Source organism: Panicum hallii, chromosome 9 (assembly GCF_002211085.1).
Source record: "Panicum hallii strain FIL2 chromosome 9, PHallii_v3.1, whole genome shotgun sequence".
NCBI classification, from domain to species: domain Eukaryota; kingdom Viridiplantae; phylum Streptophyta; class Magnoliopsida; order Poales; family Poaceae; genus Panicum; species Panicum hallii.
The window spans coordinates 13979604-14002420 of NC_038050.1; the positions used below are offsets into that span (position 1 = coordinate 13979604).

The following is a 22817-nucleotide window of genomic DNA, read 5'->3' on the forward strand; positions in this document are numbered from 1 at the left end:
CTCACACCGGCTTAACCATTCCCAGAGAGAAACACTAGTTATGTGACCACACCATAACTTGCCCAATACCGTGGGCACGGCTATTCGAATAGATTTTAACTCTGCAGAGGTGTGCAACTTTACCCACAGGTGGGGTACCACAGCACGAACACCTTAGTGCCGGTGCAGATCCCAACAAAGCCATTACCCACCTTAGCTAGACCTGACTGGCCATCACGGGATCCATCAAGGGGTCATTCGACCTATCTCCGAGGTTTAACCGGGGCATAAGTCACACAGAGCTTATCCCTTCTCCTTGATCACCCGTTGCTCTCAGCTCTCCTGATGGCTATCAGGCCAACTAGTGGGATTTATGCTAAGCCGTTGCCCATACAACGGTCAAGTGGTTCGCACGACAAGAAGCTAGGTGAGATGTCACATCAACTCGGTCCTTAGGGGTGACAAGATGGATATCTTCCTTCCTCGCTCAACCACACAGGTACGAGCACACCAACGGCAATTCACACAGAAATGCCATCCATCCCGTCTAACTCACTTTTCAAAACCACATTTTATCCCTTCCCACACACACACATTTTCTTTATAAAATCAGGTGGTCAAAGTATGGTTGTCTCAAGCAAGGGTGGCTATCCTACCATGTTTTCAACACGCAAAACCATGCAATTTTATAAAACAGGCCACTGGGTTGTGTTTATAAAAACTAGGACAGAAACATGCATCAAAGGGCGGGATTGAACTTGCCATCGTCAAACTCTTGCGGGAGATCCTGATCGTAGCACTGTCCCTCAGGCTCGGGGTCGCGGAACTGGTCCTCGTTCGCTTGGTCACAGTCGGGACCTCCCTCGTTCACTCCGTGTCCTACGACGCAAACAAACAGGCACACAATCAAGCACAAGAACTAAAAGCTTTTATCGTCGAGCTTGAATCGGAAATAATTTAGTTACGGAGGTAGGGTTAATATTTTTGGGTGGTTTCTTAATGGCATAGCTAAAACTATACTAGAAACGGAGTGGTAAAGTTTTGGGTCAATCGGAGGTCGTTTCGCACATAAAATGACACGCTAAAGGTGGTTTCAGGGCTTAAACGGGGGTCCAGGGGCTTGGTCGTAATTATCTAAAGAGGGCAGGGGTTTATTTGCGAACCCTAGAAATATCCAGAGTATGCAAAAAGGGTGACAGGCGTAATTGGGTTTACGTAATAAAGGACTTGGTTTGAAATATCAAAAAGAGTAAGGTTTATTTAGTAAAAAGGAGTAACTAAGTGAGGGGGGGTTTCTTTGGGGTAATACAGGAAAAGGGGAGGGGGCTTTGGGCAAAAGCCCTCCTTCTTCCTCCTCTTGCCAGAGGAAAACAGAGAGGAGGAAGGGAGCTCGGCGCCGGCCCCAATCCGGCGGCCGAGGCCCGGGGCGGTTCGGGCGCATGGGGGAAAAGGGAGAGGGGGCCAAGGGGACTTGATTCCCCCGCTCACCTTGAGCCGAGGTGGAGCGAGGGGGCCGGGCGACGGTGGCTTGCGGCGGCTGGTGGTGCGGCTCGGGCGGCCGGCGATGGGGGCGCGGGGAGAGGCAGGTGGCGGCGGTGGGAGTTGTGGGGGAGACGAGGGATGGCGCAGGGCCGATTTATAGGCCGGGGAAAGCAACGGAGAGGCCGGGGTAGGTGGAAGCCGGCGAGCGGCGCGGGGCGGCACTAATGGCGCTCGGCTGCGGGCTTTCGTCGCGATGCGGTGGTGCAGGACGGCGGCGGTGTGCGGCAGCAGCGTGCGGCGCGGCCAATCGACGGGCGGTGCGGCACGCGCGGGGGTAGGCGCACGCGGGCGCCGTGCGGCGCGGCGGGCGATGCGGCGTCGCGGCGCCGAGCGCGGGCGTGTGCGCGCACGGCACGCGTGGCGCGGGCCAGGGGCGAGGCGCGGCGCGGCGTGGCGCGCAGCTACGCGGCGCGTGCGCGCGTGCGGCACGGCCAGGCGGGGCCAGCGCACAGCGGCGCTCGGGCGCTCGGGAGCAGAGGCAGGGGAAAGAGAGAAGAGGGAAGGGAAAAGGAAGAAGAAAGGAAAAAGAAAGGGAAAAGGAAAAGGGAAGAAAGAAAAGAGAGAGAGATTGGAAGAAGAGAAAAGGAAGAAATGGGAGGGAGAGAAAGGAGAGAGAGGGGGAAGGGCGTGTCGGCGCCGGTCGCGGCGGCGACCGCGGCCGGTCGGCCACGCGCGCGCGGGGGTTCGCGCGCGGCACGAGGAGCGCCGGCGCAATTTGCGGCAGCGGTCGCGGCCGGTCGGCCACGCGCGCGGTATTCGCGCGAGGAGAGAAAGAAAGGGAAGGGAGTCGCGTCTGCGTTAATCACGGCGGACGGTCGCGCGTGGGCGGGCGATGCGGAACGGAACAGTACTCTGGTTAGGGTTAGGGTTTTGACGTCGAACCGTTTTTACGAATTACTCTAGCGCATGATTTTATTAAGTGAATTTTCAGGGCGTCACACCTACACGCCCCCTTACCCTCCCACGCTGATGGCTCGCCGGCGCAAGCCCACCTCACGGCTTCCTCTCCAGGAAAGGGGATGGAGGAGTCGGCGAGCGTGGAGAAGCTGGGCCATGGCTAGCAATGGTGGCGCCAGCGTAGGAAAGGCTGGGGTGGCCTTGCAGGCGGCGCGGGGTGGGTAGCAGCGCGACTTGTTGGCTCGGCCATGACGCACGGCGTGCAGGCAGCTCGGAGCTCGCCAGGGAATTGAAGGGGGCGTTGGCCAACGCGACCGATGGTGCTGCATCGGAGTCGCGCGGTTCCGAAAAGAGGGGAAGCGCTCGGAGGTCGGAGCTTGAGTGAATGAGAGAGGGAGGGAAGCGGCACTTGGCCGGAGGAATGGAAGATCGAGAGAGGAGGTGGAGGAGTCGACGAGCGGCGGCCGGCGGGCGGGGAACAGCGGGAGCGGTCGAGCAAAGGACGGGCATCAGTAACATGAAGAGGCAGGGGGTATATTTTGAAATAAACCTGACACGTTCAGCTAGGATAGTTTGTTACTTCCTTTTATTTTGTTTCTGTTATGAGCCCGATCCATGGGCGCGTCCTGTACGTTCGATGTGTGCATGTTCACACGGGGATTTCGTCAAGGGAGCGAGTTGCGCGGCACATTTTGGAGCTGGGGGATGGCGCCGCGCGCGCGTCGTGGCCACTGGCCTGCATGTTCTTAGCTTCCATAAATAGAGATCAACAACAGAAAAGCCGTGATTTTTGGCAGCACCAATTTTCCACTGTCTTCGCGTGCGTGTGTTTCTGGAGCTCCGTCGTCTTCCTCGACGCCGGCGAACTATCCAACTCTGGCGTGAGTTGGAGCAGTATACTTGTTCCTTATCAATATTTTATGATCTATCTAAGTAGAAAATATTATTATATTTGTTATAGTGTCCTACAGCAAATTGATATGCTTGAAGAGTGTCTTCTAGCAAAGATATAATTTTTTAGTAGCCTGTAGCCAAAACCTGAAGAGTGTCACACGGCTAATTTTGCCTTACTCAAGTCAATGCAGATCAGAGCCCACCGCCGGACGAACACGCGCAGGCTCCTCTAGCGCCAATCCCCAAACGTTGCGCGGCAAGAGAGGATTAGCAGCTGCGGGCGGCGTCACGGCAGCAGGGTAGGGCGGGCGGCGGACCTCGGTTGGTTCCCTTCCCGGGAGGCGCCCCTCCGCAGTCCCCTCCAACTCAAGCTGCTCTGCTCCGCGCACAGCACTGAGCGGCGCCGGCGTGGCGGCGCCGAGGGTTAGCTATTACCTCAGGAACCCATTGGTCTCTAGCGTCTGGGCACACCTATTAACTACTCGTAGTTGAGGAGCCAGCAGAAGGGCCTCAAGAGGACAGTACCAGCTCGCACGCAAGGTGTTTGTGGGAATGCTCCTCCGGCAGCTGCATCTCCAAGCGCGGCGGCAGTGCGCACCCCACCCGCCTCTGGAGCTTCCCAGCCTCCTTTACCTCTTCCGCTCGCTGTCCATCTTACCTCCTGAAGCCTCGACTATGCTGCCGCGCCGGTCTCCACCTGTGCGAGTCCAGCTGCCGCAAGGCTCGCCTTGCTCAAGTTCTGGCCCCCTTGGCTCCGGCTTTCGCATCGACGTGGTCGACTCCGACCAATGGCCCGCGTCCCTGGGATTCTTGGCGGAGCCTGTACGCGGCAGCGAGTTCACAGATGACTTTCAGCAACACGAAGGTGATGAGGTACATGATTCGGATGATGAGATCGATGACATGAGGCACCGAAAGAAGCTGTTCTACAAGCTGGACAGGGGCTCGCGGGAGTTTGAGGAGAATAACGTGCCCTTGCGTCGCAGCAGAAAGAGGGAGAAAGCCAACGCCAAGAACTCAAAGGAATGCAAGAATGTGGAGCCCATAAAGTCTGTTTCTGCCAATGTTCCAAAGCTGAAGGCAAAACGTGCAGCACGCGAGGACGACATGGTTGAGGTGAAGCGGGAACGGGTGCCAACGTTCAACCAGATGACTGATCCTTACCATCACCCTTTTTGCCTTGATATACATGTCACCAAAGGGTCAGTGCGTGCTTGCTTCGTGCACCGAGTGACCAGCAGGGTGGTGGCTGTTGCACACTCCATATCAAAAGATATGAAGTTTGATCTGGGTTCAAGGAAGGGTAAGGGTATGAAGGCCTGTGCGGCTGTTGGCGCAGTGCTTGCGAAGCGTGCCTTAGAGGATGATATTCACAATGCAGTGTATACACCAAGGAAAGGGGATAGGGTTGAAGGAAAAATTGAGGTTGTGTTGCATGCAATAATTGATAATGGGGTTGATGTGAAGGTGAAACTGAAGCAAAGAAAGCTGATAAAGGTATTCCATAATTGCTTATTGTTGCGCTTATTTTATATGGTGTTGAACTTGAGTAGAGGCTGCTGTGAGTTTCTCTAATAATTATTTTTTCTGTCAGATGTTACATATAGGTATAGTGTATTGCAGTACTTTAAAAGACTCTTTGCTGATGCTCATGAGTGTTACTCTACACAACTGAAATTTGGACCAAGCTGGGGTTAGACCATGAAAATGCAAAAATGAACAGAAGCAGTTCCATAGTGAAATAGTTCCATGTTTTTGTGGAACTGCATCGAAATATTTGTTTATATGCTTTTGTGTTATAGATCCGTTTTCTATTTTTCTGTAATAAAATACATTCAGCTTTGCTAAATAGAAGAAAAAGGGCAAAGCTTAGATGCCGGCAGTATTTTGACACTGGTAATTATTGCTTTGGCTAAAATTACAATAAGCTATCATGAAGTAAACTTTTCAATGGTGAATAGAATTGGCCTTTAATCTATATCATGAACATCCACCTCAGTTTATCTTTTTTTATTTTATTTTGACGTGAACACCTGAATTTTATCTTGTAAAACTATCTCATGTATTTGTCTTCGTGGCTATCAAAGTCTGGGCCCTCGTCGTCTTTTGTATTTCGGCAAACTTCCATTAGGGAAGTTTGCAGCATGACAGTAGAAAGCCTGCAAAACTCTTGCCAACCTGTATAGAGCGTGGGCTTCTGAGTGGTGCCACCTTCAAACTTATTTATAACCTGTCTGCTGCTTTTCTGCTCAAGCTTTTGGAACAAAAGACATTTTAGTTTAATTGTTGCTAAGTTTACAAGTTAACTATGACGTACCATATTGAGAAGCAAAAATCTTCAGAATGCTGTTCTAGTAAACCAATTTCTCTTGTCTTCATCCAACATTGCAGTGCTGAGGTCTTTGGTTTTCAGTACATTACACTGCTCACATGGTCAGCTACAACTTTAAAGCAACAGACAAATACCAATCTGTCCCTTTGCAGTGGGAGTCATCAATGTTACAATTGCTATGGCACGGCCACCACTAAAAACCCACAATACTTGATCTCACTGTTTTCTCATACCTTTACTTGCAGAATACACTGGTGGTGCAGCAAGATCAGCCCCCCTGAAAGCTCAACAATTGTTCTGCACCATGAGCCCAAATGCTTCAAAATTCATGAATTTTATCTAGAAAACTGATGACTGAAAGAGGAACAGGCAGCTGATGGAAATGCGTGCAGTTCTCCTAGATGGCCCTAACGTTCTTGTTCCATGTACCCACAAATCACCTGCTTCAGTGCTTCACAAACTCAACATTCAGCCTGTGCTACACACATAAACTGAGCATGGTTAAAGTCTGCAGTATGTACTGAAGGGTTATGATTGCCACTTGTGCCAGTTTGTTGCTGACGACTCAAGCTCCTGTGCGTAATTCATATCCCTGAATTGGTGCACGCAACTTACAGCATGTATGGGCAGTTGAGCACTCACAGCCACAGTTATAGCGCTACTTGTGCAGTGGAAACAAGCCTCTGCTTGTGCCCGAGAATCAGAAATGTTAACTGTCAAGTGCCATCATAATTCCCCTTCGAAAAAGTGCCATCAGAAAGACAGAATCTTGCCTGCACTGCACTTGTGTTCTTCAGATTGCTTCCGTCTCAATGATGGCGCAGCCTTCAACACGCTTCACAATAAGCACAGCACGGTGCCATTGCGATGCTATGTGATGTCCACATTGGTGTTTCTGATGGCCATTTGTGCCAAGTCCGTTGCTGCTCACCAAAAGCTTGAGCTGTGTAATTTTGGCTCCTGAACTGATGCACAGAACACGAAAGCACGCATAGTCTTGCTTCTGGAACGAAAAGCAAAAACTCTTGAATCGTTTACGGCTTTGTGTAAAATGTTTGCTTTTTTTCTTTTGAAAAACTTAAATGCTTGCTTCCTTTTCTTTTCTTTTCCTTTTTTTTTGGAAATGTTTACTTCTTCTGTTGTGGCGATAACGATAGCGAACCTATCTGCCTCTCTGCAGTTCGTCTTGCTGGCCGGGGCCCGCCAGGCGCCTCGCCTCCGTCCGCACGGGCCGAACGCTCCGTTTCTTTGTGTTCTCCCCCGCTTCGGCGATCGCCGCCTCCATCTCCACCCACCCTGCTGGAGAGCCTTCGCCTCCCCTCCACGCGGACGGGGTGAAATCGAGCAAATCCACCCAGCCCCCCGTGTGCAAATCCCTCCCAAAACCCCTCTTCGCCCCCCATGCCGCTCGCCACGCTGCTCGCCCACCTCGCGGCCGGCCGCTTCGGCCGCGTGGTGGAGCTCACGGGCGGCGGCGCGTCCACCGCGGCGGCCGCGCACCGCGCCCTGCACCTCCTCCTCCGGACCGCGCCGCTGCCCCCTCTCCCGCACCTCGTCTCCCTCGCGCGGTGGTCGCGGGCCCACTTCCGCGCGCCGCTCCCGCTCCCGCTCCACGCCCTCCTCCTCGCCCGCCTCGCCTCCCGCGGCGGCGGCGGACACTACTCGCTCCTCCGCGCCGAGCTCGACGCCCTCGCGGCCGCGCGTCTCCACTCCCCGGCCTCCATCCTCCGCGCCCTCCCCGCCTCGTCCCCCTCCGCGCCGCTCATCGCCGACATGCTCGTCCTCGCGCTCGCCCGGGACCCCCAGCCGCTGGCCGCATACGAGGCATTCCTCCTCGCGGGCGCCGAATACCCGCGCCACCGCCCCTCGGCCTTCACCGTCAACGCCCTGCTGGCCGCCCTCGTCCGCGCCGACCGGGTCGACCTCGCCGAGAGGGCGTTCAGGGCGGCGCTGCGGCGGCGCGTGTCGCCGGACCTGATCACCTTCAACACCGTCATCTCCGGGCTCTGCAAGACCGGTCAGCTCCGCAAGGCCGGCGACGTCGTCAAGGACATCAGGGGGTGGGGGCTGGCGCCCTCGGTGGTCACGTACAACACTCTCATCGACGGGTACTTCAAGTCCCGCCGAGCGGGGAAGATGTACCATGTTGATGTGCTGTTGAAAGAGATGATCGATGCCGGCCTTTCTCTGAATGTGGTTACATTCAATGTGCTGATTAATGGGTATTGTAAGGAATCCAACATTATAGCTGCAGTGAAGGTCTTCGAGGAGATGAAGCAGCACGGGATTGCCGCGAATGTAGTGACATACAGTTCACTTGTTTCCGGGCTCTGCAGTGAGGGGAAGGTGGAGGAAGGCGTGAAGCTGGTGAAAGAGATGGAGGATCTGGGGTTGGCATGCCCTGTGGCTATCCTGAACTGTGTGCTGAATGGGTTTTGCAAGAATGGCATGATGGTGGAAGCTGAGGACTGGATTGGTGGTATGGCACAGGGTGACATGAAACCCAATGTGGTTACTTACAATGCCTTGGTCCATGGATACTGCCATCTTGGAAAGATGGAGGAGGCGGTGGCGGTGAAGGAGGCAATGTCAGGGAAAGGGATTAGTCCAAATGTTAGAACATATAATTGCTTGTTAGCAGGGTTTACCAGTAGTAGGGATTGGAGCAGTGTTTCAGGCCTTCTAGATGAGATGAAGGAGAAAGGCGTGAAAGCAGATGTTGTCACTTATAATGTGCTTATTGGTGCACTTTGTTGCAAAGGTGAGGTCTGGAAAGCAGTAAAGCTCTTGGATGAGATGTTAGAAGTTGGTTTGGAGCCAAAACATCTGACCTACAATACCATTATAAAAGGGTTTTGTGAGAAGGGGAACTTTAAGGCTGCCCATGAAATTAGGAGTAGGATGAACAAATGTAAGAAACTGGCGAATGTGGCCACATACAATGTGTTTCTCAAGTACTTCTGCAAGATGGGGAAGATGGAGGAGGCTAATGAGCTCCTGAATGAAATGTTGGAGAAAGATCTAGTTCCAAATAGGGTCACTTATGAAATAATCAATGCAGGCATGGTAGAAAAAGGCTTTGTGCCTGATATAAGAGGATTTGCAGCAGATATTTCTAAGAGCTTGACATCTTCCTGAAAGGTATGTTCTTGCAGTGTAGTAATATAGTTTGTTAGAACTTGTTGTAATGTAGGTGTGACGTGTGACTCTGATTTCTGCTAGGTCATGTTTGCCTCGTCTAGGTTTGGGTTTGATTATGATTACTTCTTGAGATAGGAGTTGCAATCCTTATTTCCTTTTTTTTCTCAAATGTGCAATCCTTATTTCTGCTAGGTCATTTTGCCTTGTTTAGATTGGATGTGGAATTGTGATTCCCTGTTGGAGCTTGGGATAGCAATATCAATCCTTATTTCTGCAGGTCATGTTTTGCCATGTCTAGGCTGTATGTGATCATTTCATTTGTCTGAGGTGTAATGTGGGAGCAAATCTGTCCATTAGGCAGCTCAGTTGCCAATCAATCATCCTCTCCAACGACCATATGGTTAGTTAACTGTTATGAGTCCACCAATGTCTATGTGTGCATGAGTATTAGTATAGAAAGATTTGCTCAGCTAGTATTTATATTGCCATATCATAATATAATTTATTTGAGATGTTCAAGTACTATTTCTAAACATCAGACAGAATGCTGAGAACGTGAGGATTGGATGCAAGCATTTCTCCTACTTCATTTACAGACCTGTGGATCTGAGAATGGCAGCCCAGTATGTCTCCTGGTCACTATGCTTCTTAGTTACCAGTTTACCACAAGATTTGCATTGTTAAGTTTCTAAGAATAGTGACATTACAAGTGTATAACTGCTGCATCTTGGTTACTGACCTATTTTGTTTGGTTTACAAGGGACATGAATAATCTGCTGAAATTATTCTCAGGTGCTGGGTTAAAGTCTAGAAGATTGATCATGTTTTGAGGACTGGAGATGAAGGCATTTAAAAGACCATCTGCCATTTCTTTTCACTGGGTACTGCAAAGCTGCATGTTTATGTTCATCAGTAAAGAACATTTTGCTTATCATCGTATCAAGGCTGGCACACCCCTTTCTGTTGATTGTTACAATGTGGGTCAGTCGATGGCAATCTCATGAGAAAATGGGGTACTGGAGAGTGCCTTGTGGTTATCATCATCAAAATCCAACTCCTGCGGTTGCTTGATCAAATGTCACGTGATTGATTATTCCATGTTCAAGGCAATAATCTTCATGAGAAATGGAGCTTTTGACAATTCCTTTGAGAAAGTTACCACTGGTATTGCAGTATCTGTCATGTAAGTAGACCCATCCCAGCAGTATGACGATTGACGCCTCATGAATTAGATGTTTTGAAGGGTTTATTCCGACTTCAGCTTCACCTGTTTTGCGCAAATCGAGGTACTGAAGCGTGAACTCGTTTTGTAAGCCCGTCCTAAAATGAACTAAAAGCTGGATGAAGCTAGTTTTTTTGCTTCACCGGCTTTGGCTTCACTAGTGAAGCCGTTTTGAGAGGAATCCTCCCAAACGGCCCCTCCTAAGCAAGCCCTTTGTACAGTCCTGGCTTATGTACTTTACTATGGGTGTGTTCGTTTCACAGGGTCTAAATTTTAGAGGGGTTACATCAAAGAGAATCTTATCATTTAGAAGTATTAAATAAAGTCTAATTATAAAACTAATTGCAGAACCCCAGGTCTAATTCGCGAGACGAATCTAATGAGGTATATTAGACCATGATTAGCGGATAATTACTGTAGCATCACTGTGGCAAATTATGGATTAATTAGGCTCATTAAATTTGTCTCGCGAATTAGCACCCATCTGTGTAAAAAGTTTTATAAACAGATTTTATTTAATACTTCTAAATGATAAGATTCTCTTTGATGTGACGGGGTCTAAACTTTAGAGGGAGGAAACGAACACACCCTATGTGTGCTATAGTTGTCGATTGACAGATACTGTGATGAGCATCTGATCTTTTACGATTTGACTGTACAAGAAAAATATACTTGTGACAATAGAGTTAAATTTTGATCATCTACTGCTCTTTGTGTATTTCTTTTGGCGAAAAATATGTTTTGACAAAGCATGGTCTTGTTCTACATCACGAGTTCAAAATTTGAAGCTGTACTCTTTTCTATGATCATGGCTTGGGTGCTACTCAATTCAAGGGGGTGTCAAACAGAAACAGCTCGGTTTGTTTAGTAGGCTGCGGTGCCACTGCGGAAATGCAGCTAGTCCATGGAGCCTGTTTTACTGTCGTTGCCAATTGAGCTGGCTTTAAGAAATTTGCTGAGGAGCACACATGAACGTGAGCTAGCGACCACAGGTAACTCTTGCGCAGAACACTAGTAATTTACCTGCAATGCAACTCTTGGTTTCGATTCGTGTTTGCCGATTACTGAGGAATATGACTTAAAGCTGTTGACTCTACTATGCCCAGTCGCAATCATGTGCTTGCTATTTTCAGCACTAACGAATCTTCCAACCGTACAGCGTCAGATCCAGAGTGCTTATTTCGTACACACCTCTGAGTCCAACAGCAGGGACAACGACCAACCAGAAAATGAATCACGGCCAAGCATCCAAAATAAACTTTTTTCTAAAACAATATGATAATGTACCTGATAGGCACATCTTACTGCCAATTTGTCATTCATAGACCGTCTAGTTCAGAACAAACAAGCTGGATGCAGCCAGGGGCAATCAATAAGATCAAATTGAACTCAGAAGTTAAGTAACTACTAGCTAACAGTAATATCTCCTGAACAATTATACAAAGTAGATGACCCAAGTAGTTACATTACCATCATAAGGTATCCATTTTAAGCGACAGACAAGCACATAACACTCAATAAGCCAAAGCAAATCAAATCCAGCCACAACCTAATAGTATCAATCCACATTGCCAAAATGATAATCAGTTATAAAACTACAGCAGTAGCAGTTGAAGTGACTATCATCTGCACATTTCAATACTAATTCAGATTAATCTGTCTTATGCAGAGATTTTAAGCTCATGACCCTAAGCAATACATATACGAATGTTAGGTCATGCAAATTAACATGCAAGTACATGCCCTGTTTTGAACATGGTGGCAATGCTATAACCGGCACCTTACTACTCGCTCCATTACAAAATATAGTTGGTTTTAAATTTTTTTTAGGTTCATAGATTTTGATACGCACCGAGACATACATTATATCTAGATGCATAGCAAATAGCCAAATACTGTGAATCTAGAAAATCCAAAACGGAACGAAAGGAGTATTAGACAAACACCAACAAATATTCACAAATCACAACGAGGTGCACACAGAAACCATTAGATAGCTGGTGCCAATACCATTTAGCAAAAGAAATTGATCATCAACACATTTCATAACTACCTGTCAGCTAGTGCAACCGCTAGCACTTCAGTCCAAATAACCATTAATTCACATAGAAGCAAAGAATAATAGGCCAACTAAAATGATCCTCGAATGGCTGATCAAACATGCCATGGTGTATCAGGGAAGAGCAGTAATTAAAACGTCTTGAATTGGGACACAAATCTGTCAAAAATAAATAACCACAACCATGCTATCGAAGCTGGGCCACAATACATGAGACAGCAGAACAAAGAACATTGTTTCCGAAGAACATTTCGCAATGCATAACATTGATTGATAAGTCCATCAGAAACAAGCACAATTCATAGCTTAGGCGCGCTTCAGGAGCGTATTCACAAGGAGGGCAAACCCCTAGTACTTCCAACCACACATCACATACAGACATTACGAATCACTCAACTCATAATTATATGGTCATAGATCATCCCACTGCACGAATTTGCCTTCCCTCCCGGGAGCACCACCAAACCCTACCCCTAGTTCTTACCGCCGTCGTGGACCTCGAGCTCCTGGATGACGACGTAGCCGACCTTCTTAGGGCTCTCGGTGTCGGACGCCTCGTCCCCGTCGTCGTAGAGCTCTTCGTACGGGGAGGCCGCGGCGGCGCCGGCGACCATGGACCAGACGAGGTACACGGACGCGGCGGTGAGCGCGCCGCAGGCGACGCCGAAGAGGAGCCCAACGACGACCACGAGGATGTCCCTGGCGCGCTCCTGGGGCCCGGCGGCCGCCGCGTGGGCGGGGTGCGGGAGCTCGGGGCGGCGGATCTGGACGTTGGCGGGGATGGAGTGGAGGTGGGGGTGGTTGCGGTGGCCGTGGCGGAGGTGCGGGCCGAGGCGGCGGACGCGGAACACGGTGACGACCGTGGCGACGTGGGGGACGCCGCGGTAGTGGTGGGCGGCGCCGTCGCCGTCGCTGGGGTTGGGGTTGGGGTCGGCCGGGAAGGCGACGAGGAAGGTGCGGCACGGGCGCGCGTCGGCGGCGAGGAGGGACGCGGCGGCGACGGCGAGCAGCAGCAGGAGGCGGCGAGCGGCCATGGCGGGCAGGCGGCGGCGGAGAGCCTGATTCGTGTCCGGGGAAAGGGAAGGTTCGCTCGGAGAAAATGGAGCTCGCAGTCGACTCTTCAGCCGGGGTGCGAGGGGAATCCGAGGGGGACGGACTTTTTGCAGTGTAGCCCCTTGTTTGCTCCGCACTGTCCGATTTAGGCTTACGGTTAAGACGTGGAGTCCGCTGTCTGCACACCTAGCGAGTCTTTTTTCTCGAGATATAATCCATGAGTCTTTCTTTGAAAGTTAATATATACATAAACGGCAGCACTATTTTAAATCTTAGAAGGAGCGGCTATTCTACAGCTAACAATCAAATTATTTATTAAATTAACTAAAAGTTACTGAATTTAATTATTGTATTACTGAATCGTCAAAAGATCTTAATAAATATTTACTAGTTATTACTAAAAATTTATTAATTAGTAAGATGTAGCTACACCTTAAGTTTAGTATAGCACATGGATATACACGAAATTGCATTTGGAGAAACATTAGCATACTACTCTAAGAAGACTTTTTTACAAAAAAATATAAACTACACAACAATTTTTATGAATATATACGCACCCAATCTTAACTACGTGAGTACGTTCGAAAGATTCGGTAAATCCTGAAATGAACAAAGCTACCATGTATGTCTTGTATTATCGATACACACATCGCCAACAATAATATTATTAAATCATAAATAAGTCTGAAAAAACCTAGCAAGCAACAGAACCTAAGTGGCGGGTTCCGCTATAAAAAAAACTAACCAATTTAGTAGTGCGCACGCTCAATCTAATATTCATGTTTAAATCTCTAAGATGAAAATTAGTAAATGAATTGTAAGATATTGGATATATGTGCAATTAAGTTGTACTTGAGTGGTTATACTCAAAAGCATATCGGAGCTCTAAAATGACAATTAAGTTCTTGCGTTAAATAAGTTCCAAGTAATTCCTCTGGCTCGATTTCTCAGGGTGCGTTCGTTTCCTGGGTCTAAAGTTTAGAGGGGTCACATCAAAGAGAATCTTGTCATTTAGAAGTATTAAATAAAATCTAATTATAAAACTAATTGTAGAATCCCAGTGCTAATTCGCGAGACGAATCTAATGAGGTATATTAGTCCATGATTAGCGGATGATTACTGTAGCATCACTGTGGCAAATTATGGATTAATTAGGCTCATTAAATTTATCTCGCGAATTAGCACCCAGCTGTGCAAAAAATTTTATAAACAGATTTTATTTAATACTTCTAAATAGTAAGATTTTTTTACGTGATGGGTCTAAACTTAGAGACTAGGAAACGAACAGCCCCTCACTCATGGCTTTTCTACCTACACTGTACATTGGTTCTTGCGTTTGTACTCTTGTTCATTCGGGGCTTGACTGGAACACGGGCCCACGCGGACACGCCGCACCGACAATCTCCAGGCCGCAATTGTTGGGCACCGAGGCACGTGGCCACGAAGCCATGCGCCCAGGCCCCATGCCCGTTCATTTTGGATTAGACCCGATCATCCGTCGGACCAGGTCGGGTTTAGGTTCGGGTCGGGTAAAACCTGATTTAATTTTTAGGTCGGGTGGGGTCGGGTTGGGTTGGATTTTTTCGGATTTTAGGTTAAAAATTTTGGCCCAAGCCCGGCCCATACATTGGTCAGTTCAAATGTTGAATGAGCCTTTAAGCGGATCTTTGTGGGCTTTACAGATGAATTCCTTAACCAACTTCCGGTAGGTATATAGGAGCCCCGCAGCAAGGCCCGGGCTGGAGCGGAGATTTTATAAGCAAGGGTCTGCTAGCAGGCAGGCAGCAGCCGTCTTCAGTCTTCACAGGGAGAGCCACGACGTCGCGCACTCACTCATCCTCTCGCCGGTGAGGAAAAGCGAGGGTAAAGATGTCACTGCGGTGTGAGATCATGTACTCGGGACAGTGGACACGCCTTCCCGTCGAACGAACGTGCATCCGAGTGTGCAGTGCTCGTAAAATTAGTAAGCCAAGTTATCCACCCATCAGCTAACTACAGCTCCTCACCAGATCAGAGCTTGGACCGACGAAGTAAGCCTGCTGCTCTCGTTGCTGAATGCTGATGCTCTCTCATATGCAAATTGAAATGGTGGGGTATATGAAGGCGATCGCCTCTTTCTAGCTAGCTGGTCGGTGCCGTGCGACAGTGCTTGCTTTCTGTTTCGTGCTCCCTCTCTTTTCTTTTCTGTGTAAGCGCCCGATCGCATGCTAGAAATGCCACGGCGGACGCTCCCGGGGCGGTGCACGAAACGCCACGGCGGGAAGCACGCACGCCGGCCGGGCAGGAACAGCACCGCAGTACTCATTCTGGTTCAGAACGGACACGTAGGACGAACAAGCAGAGGGTTCAGAGAAGACAGACGAACGAACAGCAGGCGGGGATCGGAGGGGGTTCGGGTTCCCAGTTTGCTTTCATCTCCGGTCCGACGATGCCTGCTCGCCAGCCGTGTTAACCGACGCAACAACCCAACACGCTACAGGCCTCCCTCCGGCTTTCTCCTCAGAATGCTCCAGCGCTCGTTGCTCACGTTTCTTCAGCTGATGCGGTGATGCCGGGACATGAACACGCCCCTGGCTGCGATTTCCACCCCGAAGCTGCTGGTACGAGACCCACCCACAGTTAGCATTCCTTTTTTCCGGCCTTCAGGTTGGAAATGAGATGTTGATCCTTGGTGTTATTGTTTCAGTCGAAGAGATGGATGGATATCTCTAGTTTTCATGCTGCGGTGAGTAATGTGGTCTGCACTGCGGTGCGTGGACTACAGTCCTGGCTCACGCCTACTTGGACGGCAGCACACCAGGTGCTGGGCACAAGGTGGCCAACAGGCCAAGCTTCAAACAGTTTAACCATGACATGCCAAAGGTGACCACGTCCAAACCATTGTGAACATCCAATGGCAACTGGGCTGGGCAGCTTGGTCTAAGCCATTGGCAGCGTGATCTCTGATGGTCAGAAACTTATACCGCCCCAGAACGCAATACATGTTCCGGATCCTGCTTTTGGTCTTTCAAATTCCAATCCCAAGCGCATCAGTTCATGACATGATGAGCTCATGTGCATGGTCTTCTTTGCTGTGAAAGAAGGTAGATGTTTTGAGAGGGCAAGAAGAAAGATGCCTCTGCAGATCTTGCACCATGCTGTCTATACGACAAACAGTACCTGATATAGCAACGACAATATGCACTTCTGTGGCTCAAAATCTGCTGATTCAAGAATGAAACGAGAATCCAAACTCTTCCCGGCAGCTATCAGGTATCAATGGATACAGCATTAACCACAATATGGAGAATGTACCGTTGGATACAATGATTCTAGGTAATTTTATTCAATGTCATACCCAGCAGTTGGTTCAAGAGGCAACCTTACCGACTTGCATATCTCAAGGAGTGCTAAAATCTTTTTAGGATTACAAATCGATGCTGACAAAATCCCCAAGGTTAGGAACTTGGCAAGGGCAACAAAACCAGAATGTTTAGTCAGGTGTGGCCACACCCTGGTTAAGCTCAGCAAATCTCATGCCAACCCTCATGGAGTGCTTCAGAAACTTCTCAGCGCAGCGGCGGACACATGACTCCTCTTGCTTGTCCAGGGTCTTGCGGCGGAATGTGTCCACGCAGTCCGTGAAGCATCTCTCCACCAGGGAATTGTACATTCTCAGACTGCAGAGTGATAGAGCAAAGATGTGAGGGTTCTAGATATGCAGTTTCACAGATGCAAAAGGTAAAGGATTCAATGAGCTACCCACGAGTTTTGGGTTAGACAAAAGCGTAAAAAATATGTGGAAACACCACTTCAAATTAAAGTCAAGTATTACATAATTTGCAGATACATTACTACAATAGAGGACCATTAATTAATTTAACAGGGAAATATTATTCTGTTCCATCATCACATCCTTATTTCTCCACACTTTCGAGTAACCTCACACTATCACACCTAGGACTAGCCACGAGCAGCAATATAACACCAACACTTGCATTTCTGCCTCCAGCATCTACACCTTGAACAAAGTTTATCCCTTTCCAGGTATCTAAAATGCTGTAAACTAGAATTAATCAATGAGCAATTCTAATGCAACAGCCGTGAATTATCCAGAAGGATGACATACTCTTACCCAATAGGACTATAAAACAATCCATGCTCTATCAAAACTATAAAAATACAGGAACCTACAATTATGACAGTTTTGGATATAGCCTGAAACCAGGGACCAGCAAATTCTAGTTACCACCAGAAAGGCTAGCCAGCAGTTAAATTTTTCAAGGCTAGAAACACTGGGTTCTAGTTCACCTGATAGTTTGGCAGCTTCTGAATACAACCAAGGACTAACTAATAACCTTCCGTTTCCCAACCACGATTTTCTGCTCCTATACCACTCGGACAAACTAAACTATTTATCACTGACGTCAGCAGCCAAACGCTAGGAAATCCGAGCCTGACTCGCTAAACTTATACTAATCGGCATGATTTGGGACGTACAAGGTGCAAAATCCCAAATCCAGAGGATACCCACAATCAAAACCCTTCTATCCCAGACAACGATGCACTGCACAAGCAATCCAATCACCATTTCTCGGAAACTAACGGCAATACCACAGAAATCAATTTGTTACGGTTTTTCCAAAATTACGCTTCCAAACCAACAACCGGTGTCACCAGAGAGAGGGGCATGGGCATGGTCCTCGAACCTGTCACGGATCTGGATCTGCTCGATCATGACGGCCATGCGCATCTTGTCCTCCTCGGGGAGGCCGTCCAGGTCGCCGAGCATGCTCTTGTCCATGGCCGCCGCCGCCGCCGCCCGAGGAAGAGGAGAGCTAGGTTTTGGAGCCTTGGGGAGGAATGGGAGAGAAGACAGGACCCTATCCCGGAAAGAAGCGAAGCAAATATGTCGCATGGCCCATTGCGGCCCACATCTCTGTCCCGTCGTCCAATCGTGCTCGTCCACGACGGGGGACTGGGCTGGGCTCCGGAAACTGTAGAGCGGGCCAAGATTTGTTCTTCTTTGTGCGCCGCCGCGCGCAGCCGCCCCCCGCCGCCCGACCCCACACCCCCCCCCCCCCCCCGGGGGCCGCGCCGCCGCCGCCTGGGGAATCAGGGAATGGATGTTGGGCGCTGCTGGGAGTAACGCGCGTGACTGCGCGCGGCTCCATGGCAGCAGAAGGCCTACTGCGGCACGTGCAGGGGCCCACGGCCCATGTAAACGGAGATAAGCAGCCCATATGCAGTTCATTTTTTTAAAAAAATAGTTTACCAACTGAGCATTTAAATTAAATACTAATTGTAGTATTATGCTGATTCTAGTAAAATCTTTAAAATAAGATTAAAATTTAATATATTTGGATGATTTTCTAGTTAGAATAATTTGAGGGTGAACGGTTCCTTGAGTGGAACAATTGTTCCAACTTCAAAAACTAAAAATTGTTCTGGAAACAATGTTTCAAAAAGCTGCTGTAAATAAAAGGAAAAATCTATTTTACTCCCCTTAATAATTCACTTTATCCGGTTAACCCCCTATACAAAATTTAGACTCAAACTACTACCGCAAACTAATTGGTTCAATCTACCCCTAATAAGAATTCTATTTTTTATTTCTCCACTTACAAGTGGAATTTGAACTTTAAATTTTGCAATGTAACTTATAATATGATGCCCTATGCTAAAAAATATATTATAATTTTCTATAAATATTTTTCATGCAGAATTATATTTTGTGATAATTTTCGTACTAAATATTTCCAAATTATGAAAATAACCATAAAAAAATTTAATATATTTTTTAACATATGACATGTTCTCTATCCACTCATAAAATTTTAACTTAAAATTTAATTCGTACGCGAAGAAAAAAAGAGAAATATTATTAAAGAGTAGATTGGACTAATTGGAATAGTTGATGGAGTAAATTGAGTCTAAATTTTATTCAAGAGGTTAAGTGGGCAAAGTGAATGGTTGCAGGGAGTCAAATAGATTTTTTCCGAAACATACAAATTTTCTATTAAAAAATAAATTATTTAAAAAATAAATAAAATGTTTGAAATAATAATTGTTCTAGAACAGAATACACTAGAACCAAATAAAATGGTTCCAGAAAAAAAATCATCTAAATATAGTGTGATCTAGTTTTGGAGATCTCATTATAAGAAATATAATAGTGAAATTGGAATTTAATTTGGATCATTAGTTTGCTAGTTTTTTATTTAAACCAATACTTACACGAAGTTCCATGCACGACAGGCTCCTGGCTGCTGGCTTGGTGCATGCGCGTCAGGCTCCTGGACCGCTAGCTTTCCGTGCGCGTGCGTCGTGCGTTGGGTCTTGTGTGATGAAACGAATGCCAGTCGCGCGCGCGACCTGTATTATTCCCGATGGATGTCTCTTACCAGTTACCAGTTACCAGGGACGAAGTAAATTAAATTTTGAGAAGTATGAATATCAATAACTTTTAAGTGTTTTATTTTAATTCTAAAATACGAAGTTCATGCGTGATGTACTTTCAGTCAACTACGTTTTTGACAAAAGCATGGACAACTTTTCAAAAGATTGGGTATTGATAATTTAAATATATTGTAGTTTTGTGTCATTATGTTCCAAACATCAAGATTTTTATGAGAAAGAATACCCTTTTTCTAAGAAATTATCGCCTCCGATGTCAAGTATAAGTTGGTTAAGACACTAACTTGTTTCCAACGTGACACTCTGAGCAATAGCATCTATATGAATACATTGTTTTAAGTAAAAATAGTCACACGGGACGAAACATTTAGTATCAACTCGTTGTGCCATCTATGCAAGCTTTTACACATCTACTGATAGTTCAAACTTAATATAGACTTATTTCAATAGGTTGTACAATAACACAACAAAGCGAACTAAGTGTAAGTTAGCTAATTTGGTTCATTAATGTGAAACTTACCTACATATGGGTCCTAGTCTTAAGATCCGGTATGCATGCTCTTATTTTTCTAATTTATTTTACAAATTAATGATATTAATTATTTTTTTCAGTGGTTGCCAATATTCATGGCGATAGCAAGACTCTCAGCGATAGTTTTATCAATTTTAAGATCTGTTGGGCTGCTTTTTTTCCAAGACATGGTAGGGCGGTAGCAAATTACTGTGGTATGTAAACTACACATCGAGAAAATAAAAAAACGAAAAAAAGGATCCTAGGGTTAATCTATTTCTGCTAGGTGAACGGAAAAATACGAATGCCACCATCTATGGCAGTGGCGTGCGCAGTGGCGGAGGACGTGGCAAAATCAAGGTATGGCTCAACTTATGGCTGAGTGCTACGGTAGAAATTTGACACCGCAATATATAGCAAATGATATCATGAAAGTCGAAACATGTACAACAAAAATAGAAAATACCTTATCATTAGTCATCATGATCACCATACATTGAGACTTGAGAGCCAAATGTCATATATAGATTAAAACCTGAGAAAAAATAAAAAAACTTAATAATGACATATTTGAGTAAAGAATGTTAAACAAGTGAAATAAGAATGTACCTCTAGTTACGTCTAGGTCTAGGAGATCTAGGCAATTGCATTTGTCTAGTTTTCTTATTTTGAAATACCTTTTTAATTTGTTGAAGATCAAGTCCTTTGAATATTTCTCTTTCTATGTAGCACACCATCAAGTCATTCAACCATCCATCGGCCATCTTGTTGCGCAATTCAGTCTTAATAATTTTCATAGCCGAGAAGGCCGTTTCAACCGTTGCGGTTGCCACTGGTAACAACAATGCCAACTCAATGAGACGATAGACCAATGGAAACACAATATGTCTCTCAAGTTGAACCATTGTTTTTGATAGACTCGCAAGATCATAACAAGCCTTGAATTCTTCAACTCTTCGCACATGAATAATAAAAGTTCTTAGTTGATCTTTTATAATCTTGCGGTCATCAAAAGAGAAATCCTCATGATAGATATCTGCAATCCGAGCAAGCTTCTCCACATCAAACTTAGAGAATGAATTTCTTGGATCAAGGCAAGCAAAACATACAAGCAACTCTGAAGATAACTCATTAAAGCGATGATCAAACTCTGTGGTGATAGAATCTATAGCAGCATAGAAGGTATCCACACGATAAAAATATTCTTGAGTGATATTATTTCTCCCACCTTTCCTTGATCGGCCAAACCGTGGCACAGCATCACACATATTTGGTATTGGGATATCATTTGCAAGGCAAAATGCTTTAGTTTCTTCCAACAATGGCTCCCAACCCTCACTTCTCAAATTAATCAAACGTGTTCTCACATCCACAACCAACGACATAGCTTGGACAACATTTTGATCCTTCCTCTGCAAGAGAAGAGAGAGCTCATTTGTGATACGAAGGATTTGCAACATCATCTTCATCATAAACACAAAGCTGAAACACTCCATTTTTCCAACAAAGCCACCTGCACCAGATGGATTGCGCTCATCTTGATGCACAATTTCTAAAACTTCTATTACTGAATCCCGTATTGATTCAATATGAAGCAAAGTCTTATAACGAGATCCCCATCTTGTATCTCCGGGTCTTGACAATGTTGTTGCTTGTTGTTGGCCTCTCCCTGATGAAATTTCTCCACTCTCCAACTTAGATAAGAGATTCAAGCGATGCTTATGCAACAATAAATCCTTCCTTTTGCAAGAAGCACTAGTGCTATTCACAATCAATGTTACATACTCAAAGAAATCATCAAAGGATGAGCAACATTTTGAGACAGCAACAACTACTAATTGCAATTGATGAGCAAAGCAATGGATATAGAAAGCATATGGATTCTCATCTCGAATTAATTTTTGAAGACCATTAAATTCACCTCTTATATTAGAAGCACCATCATACCCCTGCCCTCGAAGTTTTGCAACAACTAATCCATGATCACTTAACATCTCAACTAATGCTTTCTTCAATGACTCTGATGTTGTGTCCTTCACATGCTTGATACCCAAAAATCTTTCTATTACTTCTCCTTTTTTGTTGACAAATCTCACAACTATAGCCATTTGTTCTTTGACTGATATATCACGGGATTCATCAACAAGAACGGAGAATAGATTTCTTTTTTTATTACCTGTGTGACTGCTTCAGCACAACAGTTTGCAAGTTCTTTTTGAATCGTTCCGGAAGTCATTTTGGCATTTTTCGGACACAACTCATCAAAAACTTTTCTAACCTCCTCATTTCTTTGTTTGTACCAATCAAGAAATTCTAAAAAATTGCCCTTATTTAAGGAAGTGTTAGTCTCATCATGCCCCCGAAATGGTTCACCTTGCAATGCAAGATAACTTACAATATCTAAGGAAGTTTCCAACCGGGTCTTATATTTGACCAATGCATCTTGACTGTAACTTGACATTCTATAACTTACACTTGACCTTTGGTTACGAAAATCATGGAATGCTGTTGTTGCAATATTATATATGCTATTAGGCCCACCAACATGTTTTGGAAATGCCGTGTACACATTCCTCTACTGTGAGAAGCCAACTTTTGTAAATGCATCATGACAAAACTTCTCCTCCATCCGATCATGTTTGAAAAGATAACAATAAAAGCAATAAGCTTTATTCTTCTCCAAACTATATTCCAACCAACTATAATTTCTAAACCAATATTTTTGAAAACTCCTCTTATCATATGATTGTGGAAATATATGACCAATTGGTTGAGTCGGACCTTTAGC

The 22817-nt window shown here is 46.3% G+C and overlaps 4 protein-coding genes across 15 annotated transcripts; 2 read left to right on the forward strand and 2 right to left on the reverse strand.

The window, feature by feature from the left end:
• Window positions 1-3160: 3160 nt before the first annotated feature.
• On the forward strand, window positions 3161-6157 carry LOC112874102. 2 transcript variants are annotated; one of them, XM_025937276.1, is made up of 3 exons: window positions 3161-3299; window positions 3495-4809; window positions 5890-6157. In XM_025937276.1, exons 2-3 carry the CDS (start codon window positions 3865-3867, stop codon window positions 5923-5925), a joined length of 981 nt encoding a protein of 326 aa, XP_025793061.1. In that variant the 5' UTR covers window positions 3161-3299; window positions 3495-3864; the 3' UTR covers window positions 5926-6157. The 2 variants fall into 2 exon arrangements, with proteins under 2 accessions (XP_025793061.1, XP_025793062.1); XM_025937277.1 differs by having other exon boundaries at window positions 3504-4809.
• A 741-nt stretch (window positions 6158-6898) lies between these two features.
• LOC112874099 (pentatricopeptide repeat-containing protein At1g09820-like) lies at window positions 6899-10227 on the forward strand. Of its 11 annotated transcripts, XR_003224889.1 has the most exons (4): window positions 6899-8785; window positions 9063-9185; window positions 9325-9408; window positions 9578-10227. XR_003224889.1 is itself a non-coding variant. In XM_025937271.1 (2 exons), exon 1 carries the CDS (start codon window positions 7046-7048, stop codon window positions 8780-8782), a length of 1737 nt encoding a protein of 578 aa, XP_025793056.1. In that variant the 5' UTR covers window positions 6899-7045; the 3' UTR covers window positions 8783-8785; window positions 9063-10227. The 11 variants fall into 11 exon arrangements, 2 of the variants coding, with proteins under 2 accessions (XP_025793056.1, XP_025793058.1); XR_003224888.1 differs by having other exon boundaries at window positions 6899-9185; window positions 9546-10227; XR_003224887.1 differs by having other exon boundaries at window positions 6899-9185.
• A 2060-nt stretch (window positions 10228-12287) lies between these two features.
• LOC112875520 lies at window positions 12288-13244 on the reverse strand. The gene has a single exon (XM_025939396.1). The coding sequence runs from the start codon at window positions 13098-13100 to the stop codon at window positions 12540-12542; it is 561 nt and encodes a 186-aa protein (XP_025795181.1). The 5' UTR covers window positions 13101-13244; the 3' UTR covers window positions 12288-12539.
• Window positions 13245-16337: 3093 nt separating this feature from the next.
• LOC112875501 (mitochondrial import inner membrane translocase subunit Tim9) lies at window positions 16338-17983 on the reverse strand. The gene is made up of 2 exons (XM_025939377.1): window positions 17811-17983; window positions 16338-16781 (listed from the first exon to the last, which is right to left on the reverse strand). The coding sequence occupies exons 1-2, from the start codon at window positions 17903-17905 to the stop codon at window positions 16595-16597; spliced, it is 282 nt and encodes a 93-aa protein (XP_025795162.1). The 5' UTR covers window positions 17906-17983; the 3' UTR covers window positions 16338-16594.
• Between the last annotated feature and the right edge of the window lie 4834 nt (window positions 17984-22817).